The sequence below is a fragment of the Kwoniella shivajii genome, chromosome 7 (genome assembly GCF_035658355.1).
Source record: "Kwoniella shivajii chromosome 7, complete sequence".
Classification (NCBI taxonomy): Eukaryota; Fungi; Basidiomycota; class Tremellomycetes; order Tremellales; family Cryptococcaceae; genus Kwoniella; species Kwoniella shivajii.
The window spans coordinates 60,813-79,325 of record NC_085914.1 but is presented as its reverse complement, the minus strand read 5'-3'; the positions used below and the strand labels follow the sequence as shown (position 1 = coordinate 79,325).

Below are 18,513 nucleotides of genomic sequence, written 5' to 3'. Positions count from 1 at the left end.
AAATGGTCAGGACGACAAAACCATATCAGGTGAGTTTACTTGACACGATGCGTAATGATCTTTAGGCTTACCAGATCTGGTCTTGTTCTAGCGACCAGAAACGTATCGTAAAGCCAATCCCGACGCGCCTGGATCGTGGAAACATGATCTCCATGAATCAGCTCGACAATCCTTAGCAGCCCGTATCTCCACTTCATCATCTGCAGCTCATGCTCCTCGTCAATCATCTCTCCTCAACCGGATATCGGGCGGTCAAGGCAAAGAGCTTCTTCCTGTCGGATCAGTGAATACGAGACTACATGGATTTGATGGACCCGCACCGACCAACCCCACTAATCCCAATGCTGGACTAGAACTTCTCCCAGCCAGCGGCAGAAGACCGAAGAACAGTGGAAGAGGAGTAGACACGCAAAGTAAAGATCAGCTAACTGCTGCTTTGGGGATCGGAGCTCAGCGAGTAAGGGATGTAAGACCGGTGGTAAGGAATCAACCTCAAACGCATTACCCAAAGCAGAGTCAGGTCTCCATAATGGGTGCTGCGAAAGGAACTACTTGGGTCAGAATAGAAAACCTAGCAATGGGCACAACTGCGGATGACGTAGTGGTGAGTCATACAGCGGTTGATACATATACATATACATCTTGTATAGGGGAAGCGACATTCATTTAGAATATGCTAATCATTTGCATATTCACACCAGTCCGCATTTGCCCCTCTCCCTGTACTTGACACCAAGCTCACCCCTCCTTCAAATCCAAATACTGTCACGGTCGACCTCGAATTGGAGAGTCGTTCCGATGCGGAAGGTTTGATCAAACAATACCACGGGGTAGTCGCCGATGGAAACACTCTCAATGTGACCATCATCAATCAAGGATTGAGAAGTAGGATAGGCACTGGAAATTACAATGGAGCAAGAAGAGATGTTGCCGCTCCGATAGAAGTTGACGTCCCTATCACTACTTCAAGAGCGAGTGCAGCTAGCAGAGAGCTACTTGGACCTTCGTCATCGGGGTGAGCTGCTTCAGACCAAGGTGATATCGGTGAAACCTGTTCAAAATTGCTAATCCGTTTTCTACTACAGGAAACTCTACTCCGATACCATACTCGCTTCCAATCCAGCCTCATCCATCATGACTCTGTCCGACGGTTCCACTTTTGTACCCTCTCCCGAAGCAGCGGCCGCAGCTCAACGATCAGATGCATGGCGGAAAGGAGGACCATCTTTAGCTTCGAGGATGGGCGGTGGAAGGGGTCGAAATAGAGGACAAATTGGAGGAGGCAGTTTTCATGATGTATTGATGTGATCGCGAGGCTGTCTATGGTATGGTGCTGCGAATTCGGCTGTCTTTAGATGATAACATATTTGACAGCAAGTTCCATATGTATCACAGTACAAACACTCACCTCGCATCTGCTGTACTTCGTCATCAGACCCTACGACTTACACGGAGACGCTGCAATTTACAGGAAAGCTGATGATTGTTCAGGGGTAACATCCCTCAGATCTAGTTTCGCTTCTAGCGATCTAGCGAATATCAATCCGAGGCCGAAAATCAAATTCACTCTGAGTGGCATCGGCCGCAGCAATCGATCGTTCCAGGTTTGCCTATCCATCGAGCTTCTCATTGAGAGGGCTAGAAGCACGATCGAGAGGTTTGTACTCTCGCGACCTACACTTGGAAAGTGAGAACCCGCTTCCAAACGGAAAAAGGATTTTGCATCCGCCTAGGTTCATGATGGAAGAACAAATTTTGAGCACGCTAGTATCGTGCCTCCAGAAATTTCGACCGAAAATGTTCAGGCGGTGACTGATTATTCCATGTTTGGGTCTTTACCTCTCTTAGATACGAATTTAGCGAGATGCATTCAGGAGTCTGGCGTGTTCTATTCGTCTGATGCGAGTACATTGCTAGTTAGAAGGGGGAAGATGACGATGACAAATGTACACCATTCAGCTCGGGAAATTCCGCTAGTCAATCTATCATTTTCGGATACCCTGGACACATAATTCTGCCTATCTGATAAAGTAATTTACCCTTTTGGTGAATGATCAATTTCTAAAAAAATCTATTTGTTCTGATACGGTTCTTGGCTTGAGGTATCTTTCTTCTAGACAGACATAGAAATACGGCTTCTGTAAATGGTTCACTGAATCGGCCGAGTAAAATCCAAACCTGACCTAAAAAGGTACTAATAGTTTGTGAAAAAATCGTATCTGATAAGAAATAGCGGTGGCGGATCTCTCGCTCTAGGTTTCATACCGATATGGACCCAGAATATCATGATTCGTTCATTTTTGTAGTGCTCGGGTCGCACTCTTTGATGGGAGATTTTCAGTGAGATCTCTTCTCATTAGCCCAGGTACGTACTGAGGACTCAACCGATGAGGCTTTTGTTCTTTTCTTTCCTAAAAAAACATTTTTAATTATTCTGGAAAAGAACAGATTTTACATGTGGACTATAAAGCTACAATCGAAAATGAAGGAAAGGTGATTCGAGCATCGACATTTTAGATATTCAACTTGGTACTGCACTTATATGACTTCAAGAAATAAAGAGATCCATTGATTTATCAATTGTCATGATCTTCCATACTATCCTCTCCATAGTCTCCCTTTCACTCCTGATATCACCTTCTTACGCGGCAAACTTAGATCTGTCGGTCCATATTCCATCGTATGATTGTGTTTACGGCTGTTACAATGCCCTTTCAGTGGTGACTTTCAAAGACATCAAATCGAAAAAGGCTGCCATTGCCGATCAATGTAACTCGACCATGTTTGGCACATCACTAGTTTTGTGTTCCGAGACTTATTGTCAATCCCAACAACAGGAAGCGGGATGGGATTATATGACCACTACATGCAAGAAATCAAAGGTAAAATTGCCTGCCTACACAACGCTACTTGGACAAATCAACAGATCGGAGGTAGTCGATGTCGATACCATAGAACAACAAAAGAAGACTTTCAATGGAACGATATTGGTTGATCAACATTCGTTCAATATAGGATACAGGACACTAGTGAGCATTTTAGTACAAGTTATGGTAAAAGTACGTCAGCTGACGCTTTGTACAGGTCGCCGATGCTTCTAACAGGATATACGTGAGCTCGTTATGTCATCTACCCAGATGTGCACAATCAGCTGATTCCAGTTGTAGAGCCATTCATTCGGTTGGACAGTTTACCTGTTCATGGGAGTCGCGGTCATGATAGGTCTGATCAATCGCTTGATTAGCCTTTACGTGCATCGATACGTGACCTCGTCACCTGAAGCTACGAGTCCGCCGGCGACAACTTCAAGGCGTTCAGCATTGTCCAAAGTGTACACTTTGTGGCGACGGCATGTTACTACTCCTGCTCTCTTCGGCTATAAACATTCTCAGCCGTGGGGCTGGGTTTCGATACCGACGCGGTTGCAAGGTATTCTGGTATGTCTTCTAGTCCACATCTGCCCAAAAATGGACAATATCCAAGCTGATCAAATTGATCGCTTAGATCTTCGCCTACATCGCGGTCAACATCATCTTCATGTTGGTAGGGTACGATGTGTTCGAAGAGAATTTAGAGTATATTACTTTCCCCAAGCCACAAGCTACAAGTGCATGTAGCTGACTCTCATATTGCTAGTTCTCCTGGAGATATCCAAACCCAGATTTGTGATCTCGGTCAATACAGAACCGGTGTCATGTGTATATACAATTTACCGCTTTTATGGATGTTGGCAGGTCGGAACGACGTTATTCTTTGGTTGACCGGTTGGTCATATGGTATGTATCCCTACGTTATGGCTTAGATCCCGCCTTGATTGGATGCAAAAGGTAATTGAAATGCTGATCCTGTATATAGCTTCTCTGAATTTGTGGCATCGCTGGATCGCCCGGTTGGCAGTACTACAAGCATTTATTCATGGAGTGTGAGTACGACTTTCCAGTATTTGACAGCGATAGCTGATCACGAACTGTTCAGTATGTATACAATAATGAAGCGTGACGATTTGTATGAACGTTTCTTCCATCGCATGTATTGGGCAACCGGGATATTCGTGAGTAACTTTGTTCTGCAAGACCTCAGAATTGCTTTCAACCATATACTAACGGCTGCTTAGGCTTTGATCTGCTTTTGCCTGATGGTGGTATTATCGATCAAACCTATCAGAACAAGGTGGTATGAATTATTTTTGATTGTTCACATCGCCTTGGCTCTATGCAGTCTGGTCTTGCTCTATTTCCATCTCACTCATATGAAAGGGGCATTCAACCCATACATCTGGGCATGCGCAGCTGTTTGGGTAAGTGATATCTGACCTCGAGAACATCGGACCAAAACTGATACATTTCTATTGACTTCTACAGTGCCTCGACAGGGTCATCCGAGTCCTTCGAGTGGTGGTCCTCACCTTCAAGGCACTTTCGAAGAGAGGCAAGAACACGTTGGCTGTCATGTCCAATAGCGATTCCGGTTTGATACGACTCTCAATCACGACTTCCATAAGAATTACTCCTCAACCGGGTCAATATTACTTCTTGTATCATCCATTTTCTGTGAAGCCTTGGGAGAATCATCCATTCACAGTTGCAAGCTGGGAGATCGCAGACAAATCTACCACTCTACACTTTCTCGTCGCGCCGCAAAAAGGAGTCACCAAGCGATGGCGAAAGCGAGTTTCGAAAAAAGAGGATAGAACAGATAACATCCGATTACTGCTAGAAGGTCCATACGGTCATGCGAATCCTATAGAAGCTTATGAGAAGGTACTTTTGGTCGCTGGAGGAAGTGGAATTACATCAATGCTCGCTTACCTTCACACGCTACGACATCACATCAAGGATCTATCTCACGTACGAACCAAGGAAGTAACATTGGTCTGGGTAATCAAGGATATGGCATATGCTTCTGACGTACTTGATCACGAGTTGAAAGATTTCTCAAATGGTTCTCAGATTCTCAACGGTATATCATTCAAAGTTCAACTTCACGTCACTCGTGATCGTCATGCCAGTCCACGTACTTTGGTGGGCAGCCAACTTTCCGATAACGGTTCCTCGCAATCTCTATCTTCCGATGAAACTAAGACATCACCAGAATCCTCGCCTGCAACGGACACGAATGGCACCTTTTCCGAGAAGCAAAAAGGTAAAGAAGGATCTTTGAACAAGTCTGGCGTATCATTCCATTCTAGTCGGCCGGAAATGAAGGATCTTTTAAATTCGGCTGTACTTGACTTAGTCGGTGGAGAGAGATTGGCAGTTTCAGCCTGTGGTCCGGCCAAGTTGACGGATGATATGCGTAAAGCTGTATGTGGAATATATGGATCTGAAGAAGGGAAAGTGGATGGGAACACTGTCGAGTACTTTGAAGAGCTGTTCTGTTGGTAAAAAGCCGAGGTGTGTCATGCACGATTACCTAATACTGGTTTACTGGAATCAATTCCGTGCCTAGATGACGATGCCGAGTCAAGCCGAGAACTGTGTATGTTGTTACATGTGCATGTTTATGTCATTTTGCACACTATCTCACCACCACCACATGGCCTACTTACTATCAATCTCACATCGATCTCACATTCTATAAAGTTCTCTAGTTAGTATTGATTCTAATAACGAGTGATGCTTCTGTTATGACGTGTGAGGGTGTGTGCACTGTGTGGAGATATGAAAAGGAAGTGTTTATGACGATGACACAGGTAGATCCATGACGTGCTGTTTTCAAAATACAAATCATTTCATTCTCATTGGTTCATTCCACCATACAACACCCCATGCCAACTGTGCACCGTAAATATAAACATGGTCAAAGCGTAGACACAGATACCTTTGTCCACCCTCATATTAAAAACCCACTCTTCTTCTTCTTCCTGTTCTCTTGATCTTTACTTTTCATTCAAATGATCTCAACAAGAATCATCCCACATTTCAGACATATCAATACCACCACCACCAACACACTCCCTTTCCTCCGTACTTTAGCTACAGCTGTCAACATGTCGTCCATCTCTCAAGTCATCATTCACGACCATAAAGAGCTCGAGGAGTACTATAACAACATCATCAGCTCTACCACCAAGGATGACAAGATCAGATGGCAAAACCAGTTCACTTGGGAGCTCGCTCGACACTCCATCGGCGAAGAATTAGTAGTCTATCCGGCTTTCGAAAAGTATCTCGCGGATGGCAAAGCTATGGCTGATCAGGATAGAGCTGAACATGCCAAGGTGAGTGTTTTCTGACCTGAATCTTTCTCACGTCATCGGTAAATCCACAGCTGATGCCCAATTATATTCGTATCCAAAGGCTAAAGAACTCCTCTACAAGTTCCAAAGTCTTTCCCCCGACCAGTCGGAATTCGAACCCACCATCAAGAAACTCTGGAGCGAGTTGACAGAACACATCAAGGGAGAAGAGCAAGATGATCTTCCCAAACTCGAAAAATCCCTTCCTGGGGAAGAATCAGCCAATCTTGCCGCTAGTTTCCAGAATACCAAGAAGTTCGTGCCTACTAGAAGCCACCCTTCCGCTCCTGACAAGCCTGTGAGTTGCCTCACTGATAGTCTTACCATTATTTATACTTTGAGAATGAGAGAAGTATAGCTGACGTTATCGTTATAGCCTTTCGAAACTGTTGCTGGTCTCCTCGCTGCTCCTATGGACAAGTTGGGAGATTTGTTCCGCAAATTTCCCAAAGAGTGATCATGGTATGTGTTCTGCATTTCGTCGTTCTGCTAGAGGTGACTTGCTGAATTGACTATCTAGGTCGCGATCATCCTACCAAGGTTTGAAGACTTTGGGATTATATCAGATGAGACGGTTTGCAGAGATATGACGATGGTATTTATGTATTTATGAGAAGATTATGAGTTTAAGATATGACATGAATTGAATTGTTGAATAGTCTCGTTCATGAATGCAGAACACGCGATGCTGGGGCAAGACGCGTAGCGGTGGCCTTGATGATTGGATCCGCCCCATCTTCTCCTCGTTCGGCCCATCGGAAATGAAACCAACACCTGATGTTCCTATCCTAGCTGTTTGCTTGACTACTGATGCGATACGGGTTCTCTATTGGTGGTCTGCTGAAGCGCGAAAAGATCCGGAATACGCGGCTCGAATAATTCAGTCAATACTCGTAGCGGTTATCGTCGGCCGCTAGATCGTTGAAACCCACCCAACTCGCGGTGGAATTGTATCCGAATAACGTTGAGACTGAATCTAGGCTGTAGTGGTGGTGAACTACATGGATCCAAAGGATTCGTAGCTTGAGACATTTCAATTATCCCGCTGTCTTCCGATACCGCAGGTTTTTAGCCAAGACCTGCAAACGGTTTACCCTAACTTAATCAGATAGTGTCGGCCGATGATAGTTACATCAGTTTTGTCTTTCGCGAAATAAGCATCATAGCTGAGTAGAATACACTACTTCTACCATCGTTCCCAGCCTTCTCGATATAAAGCCTGGGAAAGTCATCTCGTTCTTATAGATGCGAAAGAGATGGTCAAAATGACCCCCTTCGAGTCTCAAATTTCTACCTCCTTTCGCCTACCTCTTATATTCAATAGGTCAAGATGAGCACAATGAAGGATTCCCAAGGGCTGTATCCTGAGAGACCGGTCAGAGAAGAACTGGAAAGACAAGGTGACACGGAGACCGCTTTTGGCGACAAGTCTCCTGGTGTTAAGCGCATTGAAGCAATCACATCCTGCTTCACTGCTTGGCATCGTTGGGTATTGCTGATATCAGTCTTTCTCGTTGCATGTAAGTTGCGCCAGGACATTGCTTCATATTACATGACTTACTGATTTGTTATCACAGACAGCTACGGTCTGGATGGAACAGTTCGATATACGTATCAGGCTATCGCTCTATCTGAGCTAGGTACATCGTCGCAGATATCGACTGTCACCGTCGTCAGGTCGATCGTGGCTGCTGCAGCTCAGCCCGCTTATGCCAAGATCTCAGATTACTTTGGACGAACAAGCATCCTGTTCATCAGTGTCCTACTGTACGCCCTAGGTGAGCATCGTCACGTAGATCTCTGAATATGCAGTCTCAGTTGACCTCCAGTCTTGCAGGTACCGTGGTACAGGCTACCGCCGACAACCTTTCTGCTTTTTCGGGCGGAGCTATGCTGTATCAGTTTGGCTACACCGGTGTTCAGCGTAAGCTACAGAGATACAGACCAGTATGACAGCTTACACCTTCACGTCGCGCAGTCCTCGTCGAGGTTCTGATCGCCGATGTCACTTCTCTTCGATCTCGGCTGTTTTTCAGTTACATCCCTGCTATGCCCTTTCTCATCAACGCGTGGGTGTCTGGTGACATCGCTTCCGCCGTTATTGAGACAACCACCTGGGGATGGGGAATCGGTGAGTGATAACGGCCTGGACATGAGAAAGACTCGGGGTGACACCTGATGCCTAGGTATGTGGGCAATCATCTTTCCTATTATGGCAATACCACTCTTTTACTCTCTCATTGATGCGGAGATACGAGCCAAAAGACTTGGACTACTGCAAGAAATCCCCTCACCTGTGCGAACACTTGCCCAGCCATCTTTATGGACAGAGATATTTTGGCAAGTAGATATTGTTGGTTTAGTCCTGCTTGCAGCAACATTTGCCCTTATTCTCCTCCCATTTACCCTTGCTGGCGGAACCGGAAACATCTGGAAGGCAGCTCATATCATCGCTCCTCTCGTTATTGGATTTGTGGTTGCTCTCCCTGCGTTTGTGATATGGGAGACCAAGATCGCGAAGCATCCTGCCATACCTTTTCGTCTTTTCAAACATCGGACGATCCTTGCTCCTATCGTCATTGCGATGCTGCTCAATACTGCCTGGTATACGCAAGGCGATTACCTCTACTACACACTAACGCTCGCCTTTGACCGGTGAGTTCACGTTGACATGATCTGTATGTGCGCGAAGTTGACTTTATATACATTTCAGAGACGTCACATCTGCTACTCGAGTACAGAATATTTACTCATTCTGTTCCGTCGTAGTGGGCATAGCACTCGGGCTGGTTATACGCTACGTTCGAAGATTGAAATGGTTCATCGTATCTGGCACTCTCCTTTTTGTGCTTGCCTTTGGACTTCTCATTAGGTTCAGAGGCGGATATTCCGTTTCTGACTTCGCAGGCCTGGTTGCTGCAGAAGTGGTCTTAGGTATCGCAGGTAAGTAACTTACTTTGGTTCGACGGGCACTTGATATTCACACATTGCCCTCCAGGTGGTCTCTTTCCCTACCCGACCCAGGTCATGATCCAGTCGGCCGTCCAACACGAGCGCACTGCTATAGTCACTTCGTTGTATCTTGCTTCCTACTCGATTGGTAGTGCATTGGGTAACACAATCGCTGCCGCGATCTGGAACAACTCATTACCAAAGCATCTCTACACTGCTATGGGTAGATACAATGTTACCGATGCGGCTACGCTCGCCGCTGCTGTTTTCGCCGATCCAGTGGGTTTTATTGCAGAGTATTCTCCCGGTACCTCAGAGCGAGAAGCGGCTAGTGATGCGTACCGAGAGGTTCAAAGGTATCTGACGATTACTGGAATATCAATATCATCTCTTCTTGTCATCGCGTCTTTGTGCCTCGACAATCCGCGACTTGGCGATCAACAAAGTCTCCCTAATGCAGAGGGCTTTACCACGCCAGTTTCCTCCAAGGAGCGAGGGAATGACCATTCGGAAGCCCAAGCTACAGTCGATGGTAAACAGATTCGCGCCGAATGATATAGGATTACTCTTGTGACGGATTGCGACAAATGAAGGTGGCCCAACCTGGGGGGCTTCAATGCATCGATGTGCAGATATAGTTTGAAGATGCTATTCTGATTATCAGATAGACAGTGTATGATCTGCTTTCTGTGGACATGGAAGAATAATGCAATCATACGATAACACACAGATCTGAGTGTATTCAAGCCCCCCCACAGAACTCCATGTCTGTGGGTATGATGCATTTTGAATTCACCTTTTCAGCATGAGCTGACCATTATTAATATGTTTGACCTTTCTTTTTCTACCTCTTCTTTATTCCTATTCTTCTATATCACTTCGCAGTTTCTACCTGGGTGTTTATACACAGTGTACATCTAATACCACAGCTTCATGAGTATCGAATACTGTCTTTATTCGCTAGAGGATGCACTTACCACCGTTGGCATGTGTGTGACAGTCTTTGCCTGCGTTAGCATCGGATGATGCTGCTGGAGCAGCGGCAGCGGCAGCAGTGGCAGAAGTAGCTGCAGGAGAGGCAGATGCAGCGGTGCTGGACGAAGCTGCTGCGGCAGAAGTGGATGTAGCCGTATCATGAGAGTGATCAGCTTCAGGTGCAGTGCCGATGCACGAGTCACCGCCCTTGGCAACTTCGACAGCGTAAACATCTAATTGTCAGCTTGGTATCGGGTGATTGCGAACTCACGAGCAGCAAAAGCTTGAAGAGCATCAGAATCCATAGGTGAGTAAGTAGAGTTGTGTTCAGCGAGTTCAAGAGCTGATGCGTAATCCTCGGAGCTACATAGCAAAGAGCGAAATAAGCTTGCGGACGTGTCAAACCCAGGATTGGCATCACTCACTAGTGTCCTACCAGCTCGTTCGTGACTGTGGGAACGTGGAACATTCGGTGACTACACATTTCAAGGTTATTGGTTACTAAAAAAAAGCTTGGTGACATACAAGAATAACTCACATCAGATCGATAGACCAATGGGTACCTAGGGGACTTCCAGCGACCGTATAACCGTTCATGCAGAAGTATTCGTTGTAGAATCGATCAGTGTATGAAGCATCACAGATTACTGTCTCGAGTGTAGCGTTGTCACCCCTCCAATGTCCTCTCCATCCTACTTGGCCGCAATTCTGTATTTTCAGTCATGTCAGTCGATGCCAAAGATTTCTCTTTCATTGCGATTGTGTGTACTTACACCATCAATATTATCACATCGGAGAAGTACACCTTCCTTGTTACTGGTCAAGAAACTTTCCCAGACTCCTAAAACAGTAGAGTAGGCCCCCTTTTCGGTACCAAAGTATTTCTGGAATACTGGATCTTCAGGTCCATTGGTATAGACGTATTCTTGAGCGAAAGTGGCAACTTCCCATGTATCACTGTTGGTTGAGTGGTATCAGCACAATGTCCACATTGATACGTGAAATCTCAAATATCCGTCACTCACCTTAGGGCTTTCTCAAGCATTCGCCTTTGGGTAGTGTTACAACTTTCGTGAATCGTGACGTCGGTCTTGTAAGCTTTGAGATCTCTAGCGACGTTGATAGGCGATGCGACGGAGAAACCGGCGAGAGCAGCGGTGAATAAGACTGTAGAAGCGATCATTTCATATATACGTTGACAGGGAGGGATTTTTGGATAGACTTGGCTTCTCAAATAATGGAGAGATGGAATGAGAAGTGATGGGTGAAGAGAGATACCTTTGACACTTCTTGAGAGCTACTTTTATAAGTCAATCTTCAGTAAAAATCAGCCATAATCGCACTTTGGATGTCCTCACCCGACATCACCTCTCGAGAGAGGACGACGATCATGACCGTGCGCCAAGAAGGCCTCATGGCACCCCAAAACAGAACGACAGAGGTCCGCAATGAGGTTCAGCATGCATACCGGACTGATCCATTACACTTCGCGCTGGACGTCTTGCCGAATCCGCGTCCACCAAATGTGCCTGCCAAGTGAGAGAACCCTCCCCGAAGATCAAAAATTTAAAGTGGGGTGAGCAGGTTTCAAATGGCTTCCATGAAGGGCATACTACAAGCGAGCCTCTAGGTTGGTAAGAGCACATTGGATTTCACTACGATGGAAACTGAAATTATGCATTGAGGAATTTAAACCGATACAAAAAAGTCCGTTAAGAAAAAGCTTCCGCGCCAAGACCAATTATTGAACCGCAAAGGTACTCACTTCATCTCGTTTGTTAATGATTTCTATGAATCATGCATGTAAAAGTTGAATGCCAAGATGTTATCGATAGGGTATGACCATGCACGTCAAAGTCCTCATCCGCAGAAACTTTGTGTCGGTGTCTTATCCGCAGGTTGATAAGAGACAGCACGATGATGACGAATAAAGGCAGATTGAGGTTCTTGGCAGATGTACTTTGCCAAGGACGGTCAAATATGAAGCTTAGCGAAACTCTCCTTGTGTCTGCGTGGCGCAAAGATTTCTGATATTTGTGCGAGAGTGATTTATGCTTTATATGTAGTGTCAGGAGATGAATCAGCTCGACTGCTGTTCAAGGATCGTATGTCTTCCTGTCGATTTGACGTTCATATCATCCTTCACTCACCTTGTCCTGCTTCGCAAAGCTTTCGAAGTGGTCCAAAACATGAGATATCTGTTTCTAGGTTCCCTCCTCTCTGGTCTCGCAGCTCAAGCGCAATTCGGGCCTGCTGCTACCAGCACATCCGCGTCTCTTGGCCCAGCACCGACCGAATCGGTTGGATGCCGACAAGGTATGTCACCGTATTTCAGGCGATATTGGTAATTTGAATTGACCGATCATGCAGTTGACGGCGCTTGGGAGTGTGCTGGTGCCCGAAGTACTGCTTCTTCCACTGCAGGGATGATATCTTCCAGTAGCGCAGGTACTCCTACAACCTCACTGACCAGCTCCGGTGTTCCACCGCCTCCAACGGAGTCTGTCGGGTGCGTACTCCACGTCGATCACTATCATTGCGAAGGTCCTGCGTCTGGATATACTGCTAGTCCTACAACTACCGGTGATCCAACAATTCCTTCACCGACTGAGAGTAGTAACTGCTTTTGGCGTGAGTCTAGACCATACCTCTCGAGACAGAATCCGGTACTGAGGTTGAGCAGATGAAACGCATTGGGATTGTTTCAATTCTGTCGAAGAGATGGAAGAGGCTGAAAGCGCCGAAGACTCTGGGACATGTATCATTCACGGTAAGTTATCACCTGCATTAGATGAGTAAGTCGATTTGCTGAATGAGGTATTCCTCTAGTCGGACATACGTGAGTGTTTCACATCACGTGCTTAGCTAATATTGAATAGCCACGGTGATTGTTCTGCTGAAGATCTGGCTTGCGGAGCCGTTTTACTAGAAGACTTCAATATGGGACTTCATGTGGGAGGGTTATTTATCATTTTGGTTACCTCTGGGTTGGGGGCGATGATCCCACTCTTCACAGGCTGGGCTAGGAGAAGAAGGGACAGTAGTGAGAGTTTAGATACCCTCAACACCAGCGGTTCAGAACACATTGCTTTTGGCAGAAATGCTGGGCTTTGGGCAAATATTTTCTTCATTGCGAAACATTTCGGGACTGTGAGTTGTTTCTTCGTTTTACTGTATAGTGAGTAGGAACTGAGCCGACTGGCAGGGCGTGATTCTTTCTACTGCATTCATAGTGAGTTTTGATGTTCTTTGTAAATCAGAAATGGGTTGACTTAAACATTCACAAAGCACCTGTTGTATCACGGGTTTGTCATGTTTGCCAATGAGTGTATCGGTCACATGAGTTTCGAATCAACGGCCCCGGCCATCGCTTTAGCAGCAGCTTTCGTTACGTTCCTCTTCGATTTCATCGGATCCCGATCCGCTCACAAGAAATATGAGCATCCCGCTGGTGCGAGCTCTCCAGGTGATGAGAAGGGTCTCCCTAATCATGATCACTCCCATGATGGACACGATCACGGATATGATTTGGTCTTGGAGGGGAGACAGAATTGGGAGGTCGTTTTGCTCGAACTCGGTATAATCTTTCACTCGTATGTACTTTTACCCCTTCTGGAACTTCGCTATAGCTGATACTGTGTGATCAGAATAATGATCGGCGTCACTCTTGGTGCTGGAAGTGGTAATGGGTGGACGACCTTGCTGATCGTTATCGTATTCCACCAATTCTTCGAGGGCTTGTGAGTACTACACGACCGGGTTTGGGCTGATGATGTAGAGCTCTCGGTGCTCGAATTGCCCTTCTCCGCACTATCTCCAGAATGAGACAGTTTCTCATGGCGTTAGCATTCACTGTATGTATCACAGACTCTATGTTGACGTATAGATTATTAATCAAATACGGATTCTAGCTTATTACCCCTATGTAAATTACACCAATTCGTGCAATTACGATATACTGACTAGATTCACAGCGGAATCGCCATTGGAATTGGTGTGCGAAAATCCTTCTCCCAAAACGGTAAAGCGTCTTTACTCTCTGTTGGAATCCTTAACTCCATCAGTGCGGGAATTCTGGTAAGTTATGGCATAAATCTGTGAATCGCAGTGAGCTTACAATCGAATAGCTTTATGCCGCTTTCCGACTTCTGTCTTGCGATTTCACTGACGGTCCTCTCCGAGATGCTAAAGCTTACAAAATTATTGTCGCTATATGTGCGATGATGGCAGGCATGGTAGGTATGAGCGTGCTTGGCAAATGGGCATGAAGGGATTTGATGCCAATAAACGTCAAGTGATGGAGCGTTTCCAAGTGGACAGCGAAACTATATGCATTGTAGATTGAATGTGATTTACCTATGACATATGCATAATTATCTCAAAGCAGAACATCAAATGAAGCTTTGCTCCCACTCACTTAGCCATAGCCTGTAATTTGCTGCCGAAAACGTCATCCCATAATTTCGTCATACCTATTCCTGGTCCAGCCGAGACTGTATCTTCATTGGCCTCCCAACCTCTGCTGACATCGTTCATGAACTCCTCTATTGATAGGGCTGATGCGCCAGATTTCTTCTTGTTATCATCTGGATCTGATCTGTCACGATGAAGATCTGATTCGACTTGAGGAGGGACTACTTCCACGATCTTGATCTTACTGTCTGCTCGTGCCAGTTGTTGACGGAGATTGGTCGTATAGAAATGTACCCATGCTTTCGTAGCGTTGTAGACCGGGTTGATGACGCTGAACGGGACGAAACCAAGAACGGAGGAGACGTTCATAATGACGGCGCCATCCGGTAATTTACTGAAATGATCTTGTATGAGCTTGACTGAAAGATGGAGTGGTCCTCTGACATTGATATCAATCTCTTGATCAGCTGAATCAAGACTGAACTCATAATCCGGTCCTAGAACTTGTAAAGGTCGTTGCACACCAGCATTATTGATCAAGCAGTCCAAATCAGGATGTTCACTGATGATCTTTGAAACGAAGGAAGATATAGAAGGGATATCTCCTGTATCCAGAACGTAATATCCAGTAGCGTCTATCTCTTTTGCTGTTTTCACCAGACTTTCTTCCGTTCGTCCAGCGATGAATACTTTCTTCCCTCTCTTGATGAGATCGGCGGCCATGGCCTTACCCTAGATAGAAGATGAAACATCGTTCAATGAGGCACTGTGCGATGAACAGGTGATACAGGAGGGAACACTCACTAAACCACCTCCTCCACCCGTGACAAGAGCGCATTTGAAAGATAAAGTGTCTACTGGAGCCATTGTTGCTAATTGATCGTTCTGATATAGCTGGAAGGATCACATGGAAGAGATCGATTCACTTGCGATATCATATATATCGTATATATATATCGTATATAGGTATGTCAGTTTGAGTGGTGGTGCGCATGAGCTGTGACATCATTTCGGTGTCTGCGTGTCTGCGTATGTTCATCCCATTGATGTATCTGAAAATAGGTTTTTCAATTCAGATAGAATCGATGAGATGGGGCAGTAGTATGTACTGACTGAACTCGGCATTTGAGAAGGTTGACATGGAGACCCCCTTCCCCCCATAGCTTACGTAATGCTCACATCACCGCCAACTACAAGGGGGAAAATATACGGTCACCGAATCTCTCTTCTGTGTATTTTCGGAGACCGAGATTGCTGTGTCGCTCTTGAGGCACCAATCGCAACAGCATTATCAAGCATCTCTGTTAGTTAAGCTTACTTGGCGCACTTTCATACTCGCACACCCCAGATCTAGACCTTTCCACATGCAAACTCTATGCCGGTCACCGAACAGTACCGTGTGAGATGTCCCTCACAGCAATGACAGAGGAACCCAACGCGACCGAGATCTTATCGGACGCCATCCTTTCTCACCAGACGCTTTCGAGGGGAGAGCTGTCCGCATCCCCGAGAATGAATGAGGTATATATGGTCACCAGTACCTGTCCAAGAACAGAATGTTTTTCTCATCCCATCTCATCACAACGACAGGTTCAGAATTCTCTCCTATACTCAGCTCGATATCATCCAGCTTAAACCGTAGACACCTGACATTAGATTGACAACGCGTATCATATCAAGTCATCTCCAAAAATGGAATGTGAGTCGACACGTTTTTCTCTTCTAGTCCTTCACTGACAGCCGTACTACAGGCTATGTACAGAAGTTCAATAACGGCACTTTAGCCCCTTTCCAGTGCAACAACGTCAACGGCTCACACAACTTGATCACCGGTGTATTGGAATACTCAGAGTACGGATATGAACCTTCTCACGCTTTTACTTACCTGTAAGCTACTCATTCGGATTTGAGAACCTCATTTTCCCTCAAGCTGAGAATCCTCCTTTCAGCTTTATCGCTCTTTTTGGCATTGGCTTTGGTGAGTTGTTATCGCATCACGCAATCGAGTCCCTCGTCGCTAATTTGGTTTTTCGGATGGCAGTCGCACACACCTTGCTCGCTGTCTATTGGAGGACTTGGTGGTGCCTTCCTACCCTCGCCGCAGGAGCTGCAGTCGAGACGATCGGAGTGAGTGAAATCAACAAGTTGGGAGTCTAATCTGTACAACTGACACGATAAAAACCAGTGGGGAGGACGAGTGTGGAGTATAATCTCATGGGTATGGAGTCCAAATGAAGGAGGTCTTTGGTTCACCGAGTTCAATTCATTTATCATTCAGTGAGTGAAAGCGATTCTCCCTTTTATTCGGAGCTGAAGATGTAACATTGTAGAATCGTTTGTCTGGTCATCGGACCAACTTTCTTCTCCGCGGCTAATTATATTCTGCTCGGCAAGTAAGTCTCACTTTCTGGCCTTTGCGACAATTTACAAGACGTTTGTTTGCTGACTGATTGCCCAGACTGATTGTAAACGCTGGTCCATCATATATCTCATTACACAACCAATCATTTTCAACACTGTTTATCATCGCCGATGTCGTCTGCCTCGTTATCCAAGGTGCTGGTGGTGGTATCGCCGGCACTGCCAATACTTCTGCAGGATCAGATAACGGTGCCTACATCATGACCGGGGGTGTCGTCCTACAACGTAAGTATCCACTTCATTTCGACGTGAGACCAAACCGCCAACGATTGATATATTCGGATTTAGTCGTCATTACAGTCATTTACATTGGCTTTTTCACGGAATGGATCTGGAGAAGAAGCCATGATCGACCTGCACCAAGACAATACAACCCTTTTTCTCGTTTCCACAAAAAGAAGGCCAACGTACAGTTATCTCCTTCGGCCACCCTGCTCAATGAGTCTTCGGCTTCGGATTCACCTTCTATCGGCATGACCAATATGAAACCTGAAGATGGGTACAGTGCTGCTAACACTGCTCCTGTCCGTGACACCCCTCATATGATATCTGAGAAAAAGATCAAGTTGATGTGTGGATTGATCATTTTGGGTACATCCCTCATTGTCGTCAGGTAAGTTCGGCGATCTCACCTATACTCTTTCAAGCAATTGAGCCGGATACATTTTCAAACAGATCTCTATATCGATCCGTAGAACTCACCAATGGATGGGATGGTGCCATTGCAAGAAACGAAGCTCTTTTCTTAGGCTTGGATGCTCTCTTAATGGTAAGCTTTCAGGATAGCAATTGCATAGTCCATGGATTGACCAGCTCCCCTCGAAATAGGCTCTATTTGTCATTGCATACGGTGTCATCCATCCCGGATTGGTTTTTGGCAAACGACTTTTCTGATCAAACCTGGCTGTGCAAAAATTTAAGAGACCCATGGCCTGATATCAGTAGATTGCACGTATGATGTAACCAGTATATGGTTAAACGTAGTGCAAAGATTGTAGGTATGTTAATGCATCATGCGAATGTAAGCGTTTAGATTGGCGAGTGCTACCGGATGTATAAGCGTTTGACCAGCGACTTTCGTCTGTCCAAATTGACGACTAATCAAATCAACCCATTATTTGGGGAGAGTATCAGCGACTTTGGTTATCGCTGAACCGCCGTCAACAATAGCTTGAAGCAAGAAAGTATTATCTGCTCCAGCCATTACAAATCTAGCATTATCATGTTTCTTGGCAAATTTCTCCACCAAATCAAGTCGATTGCTACAGAAATAGTATCTCCTCGTCAATCTACATCCATGAGGAATGCCGAACGATATCACTCACTGAAGGCCCCCAAACCCTACTGATACAGTTCGTCCGTTCACAGAGACTTTTATACAGCCGCCGCAGCTACTCGGTCTAAGGCTTCCTCCACCCCCTGCAGCTGTTACTGAGGTCCTATACTGTGCCAAGCTTCACTTTCTCGATGGTTGCTTCTCGATTCCCCTGATCCAGCCGTCATTAGCAGTTAGT

General features: G+C 45.7%; 8 protein-coding genes across 8 annotated transcripts; 6 read left to right on the top strand and 2 right to left on the bottom strand.

The window, feature by feature from the left end:
* Positions 1-2: 2 nt before the first annotated feature.
* IL334_005159 (uncharacterized protein) lies at positions 3-1,308 on the top strand (the record flags this gene model as incomplete). Its single annotated transcript, XM_062936873.1, has 4 exons — positions 3-29; positions 92-604; positions 702-1,015; positions 1,086-1,308. The coding sequence occupies 4 exons, from the start codon at positions 3-5 to the stop codon at positions 1,306-1,308; spliced, it is 1,077 nt and encodes a 358-aa protein (XP_062792924.1).
* A 1,277-nt stretch (positions 1,309-2,585) lies between these two features.
* On the top strand, positions 2,586-5,384 carry IL334_005158 (uncharacterized protein; the record flags this gene model as incomplete). Its single annotated transcript, XM_062936872.1, has 9 exons — positions 2,586-3,029; positions 3,085-3,111; positions 3,168-3,437; positions 3,505-3,575; positions 3,637-3,776; positions 3,856-3,922; positions 3,976-4,051; positions 4,115-4,297; positions 4,362-5,384. 9 exons carry the CDS (start codon positions 2,586-2,588, stop codon positions 5,382-5,384), a joined length of 2,301 nt encoding a protein of 766 aa, XP_062792923.1.
* Positions 5,385-5,989: 605 nt separating this feature from the next.
* On the top strand, positions 5,990-6,695 carry IL334_005157 (uncharacterized protein; the record flags this gene model as incomplete). The annotated part of the gene is made up of 3 exons (XM_062936871.1): positions 5,990-6,220; positions 6,300-6,536; positions 6,615-6,695. 3 exons carry the CDS (start codon positions 5,990-5,992, stop codon positions 6,693-6,695), a joined length of 549 nt encoding a protein of 182 aa, XP_062792922.1.
* Positions 6,696-7,568: 873 nt separating this feature from the next.
* IL334_005156 (uncharacterized protein) lies at positions 7,569-9,745 on the top strand (the record flags this gene model as incomplete). Its single annotated transcript, XM_062936870.1, has 7 exons — positions 7,569-7,758; positions 7,816-8,016; positions 8,076-8,162; positions 8,217-8,369; positions 8,425-8,893; positions 8,952-9,181; positions 9,237-9,745. 7 exons carry the CDS (start codon positions 7,569-7,571, stop codon positions 9,743-9,745), a joined length of 1,839 nt encoding a protein of 612 aa, XP_062792921.1.
* A 405-nt stretch (positions 9,746-10,150) lies between these two features.
* IL334_005155 (uncharacterized protein) lies at positions 10,151-11,348 on the bottom strand (the record flags this gene model as incomplete). Its single annotated transcript, XM_062936869.1, has 6 exons — positions 10,151-10,380; positions 10,437-10,528; positions 10,591-10,641; positions 10,704-10,873; positions 10,939-11,122; positions 11,191-11,348. The coding sequence occupies 6 exons, from the start codon at positions 11,346-11,348 to the stop codon at positions 10,151-10,153; spliced, it is 885 nt and encodes a 294-aa protein (XP_062792920.1).
* Positions 11,349-12,354: 1,006 nt separating this feature from the next.
* IL334_005154 (uncharacterized protein) lies at positions 12,355-14,433 on the top strand (the record flags this gene model as incomplete). The annotated part of the gene is made up of 9 exons (XM_062936868.1): positions 12,355-12,481; positions 12,536-12,796; positions 12,849-12,960; positions 13,045-13,315; positions 13,371-13,397; positions 13,454-13,758; positions 13,813-13,905; positions 14,140-14,242; positions 14,293-14,433. The coding sequence occupies 9 exons, from the start codon at positions 12,355-12,357 to the stop codon at positions 14,431-14,433; spliced, it is 1,440 nt and encodes a 479-aa protein (XP_062792919.1).
* A 145-nt stretch (positions 14,434-14,578) lies between these two features.
* On the bottom strand, positions 14,579-15,445 carry IL334_005153 (uncharacterized protein; the record flags this gene model as incomplete). Its single annotated transcript, XM_062936867.1, has 2 exons — positions 14,579-15,310; positions 15,383-15,445. 2 exons carry the CDS (start codon positions 15,443-15,445, stop codon positions 14,579-14,581), a joined length of 795 nt encoding a protein of 264 aa, XP_062792918.1.
* Positions 15,446-16,270: 825 nt separating this feature from the next.
* Positions 16,271-17,893, top strand: IL334_005152 (uncharacterized protein; the record flags this gene model as incomplete). Its single annotated transcript, XM_062936866.1, has 10 exons — positions 16,271-16,277; positions 16,330-16,465; positions 16,528-16,556; positions 16,620-16,705; positions 16,764-16,855; positions 16,909-16,971; positions 17,037-17,224; positions 17,288-17,612; positions 17,675-17,768; positions 17,828-17,893. 10 exons carry the CDS (start codon positions 16,271-16,273, stop codon positions 17,891-17,893), a joined length of 1,086 nt encoding a protein of 361 aa, XP_062792917.1.
* Between the last annotated feature and the right edge of the window lie 620 nt (positions 17,894-18,513).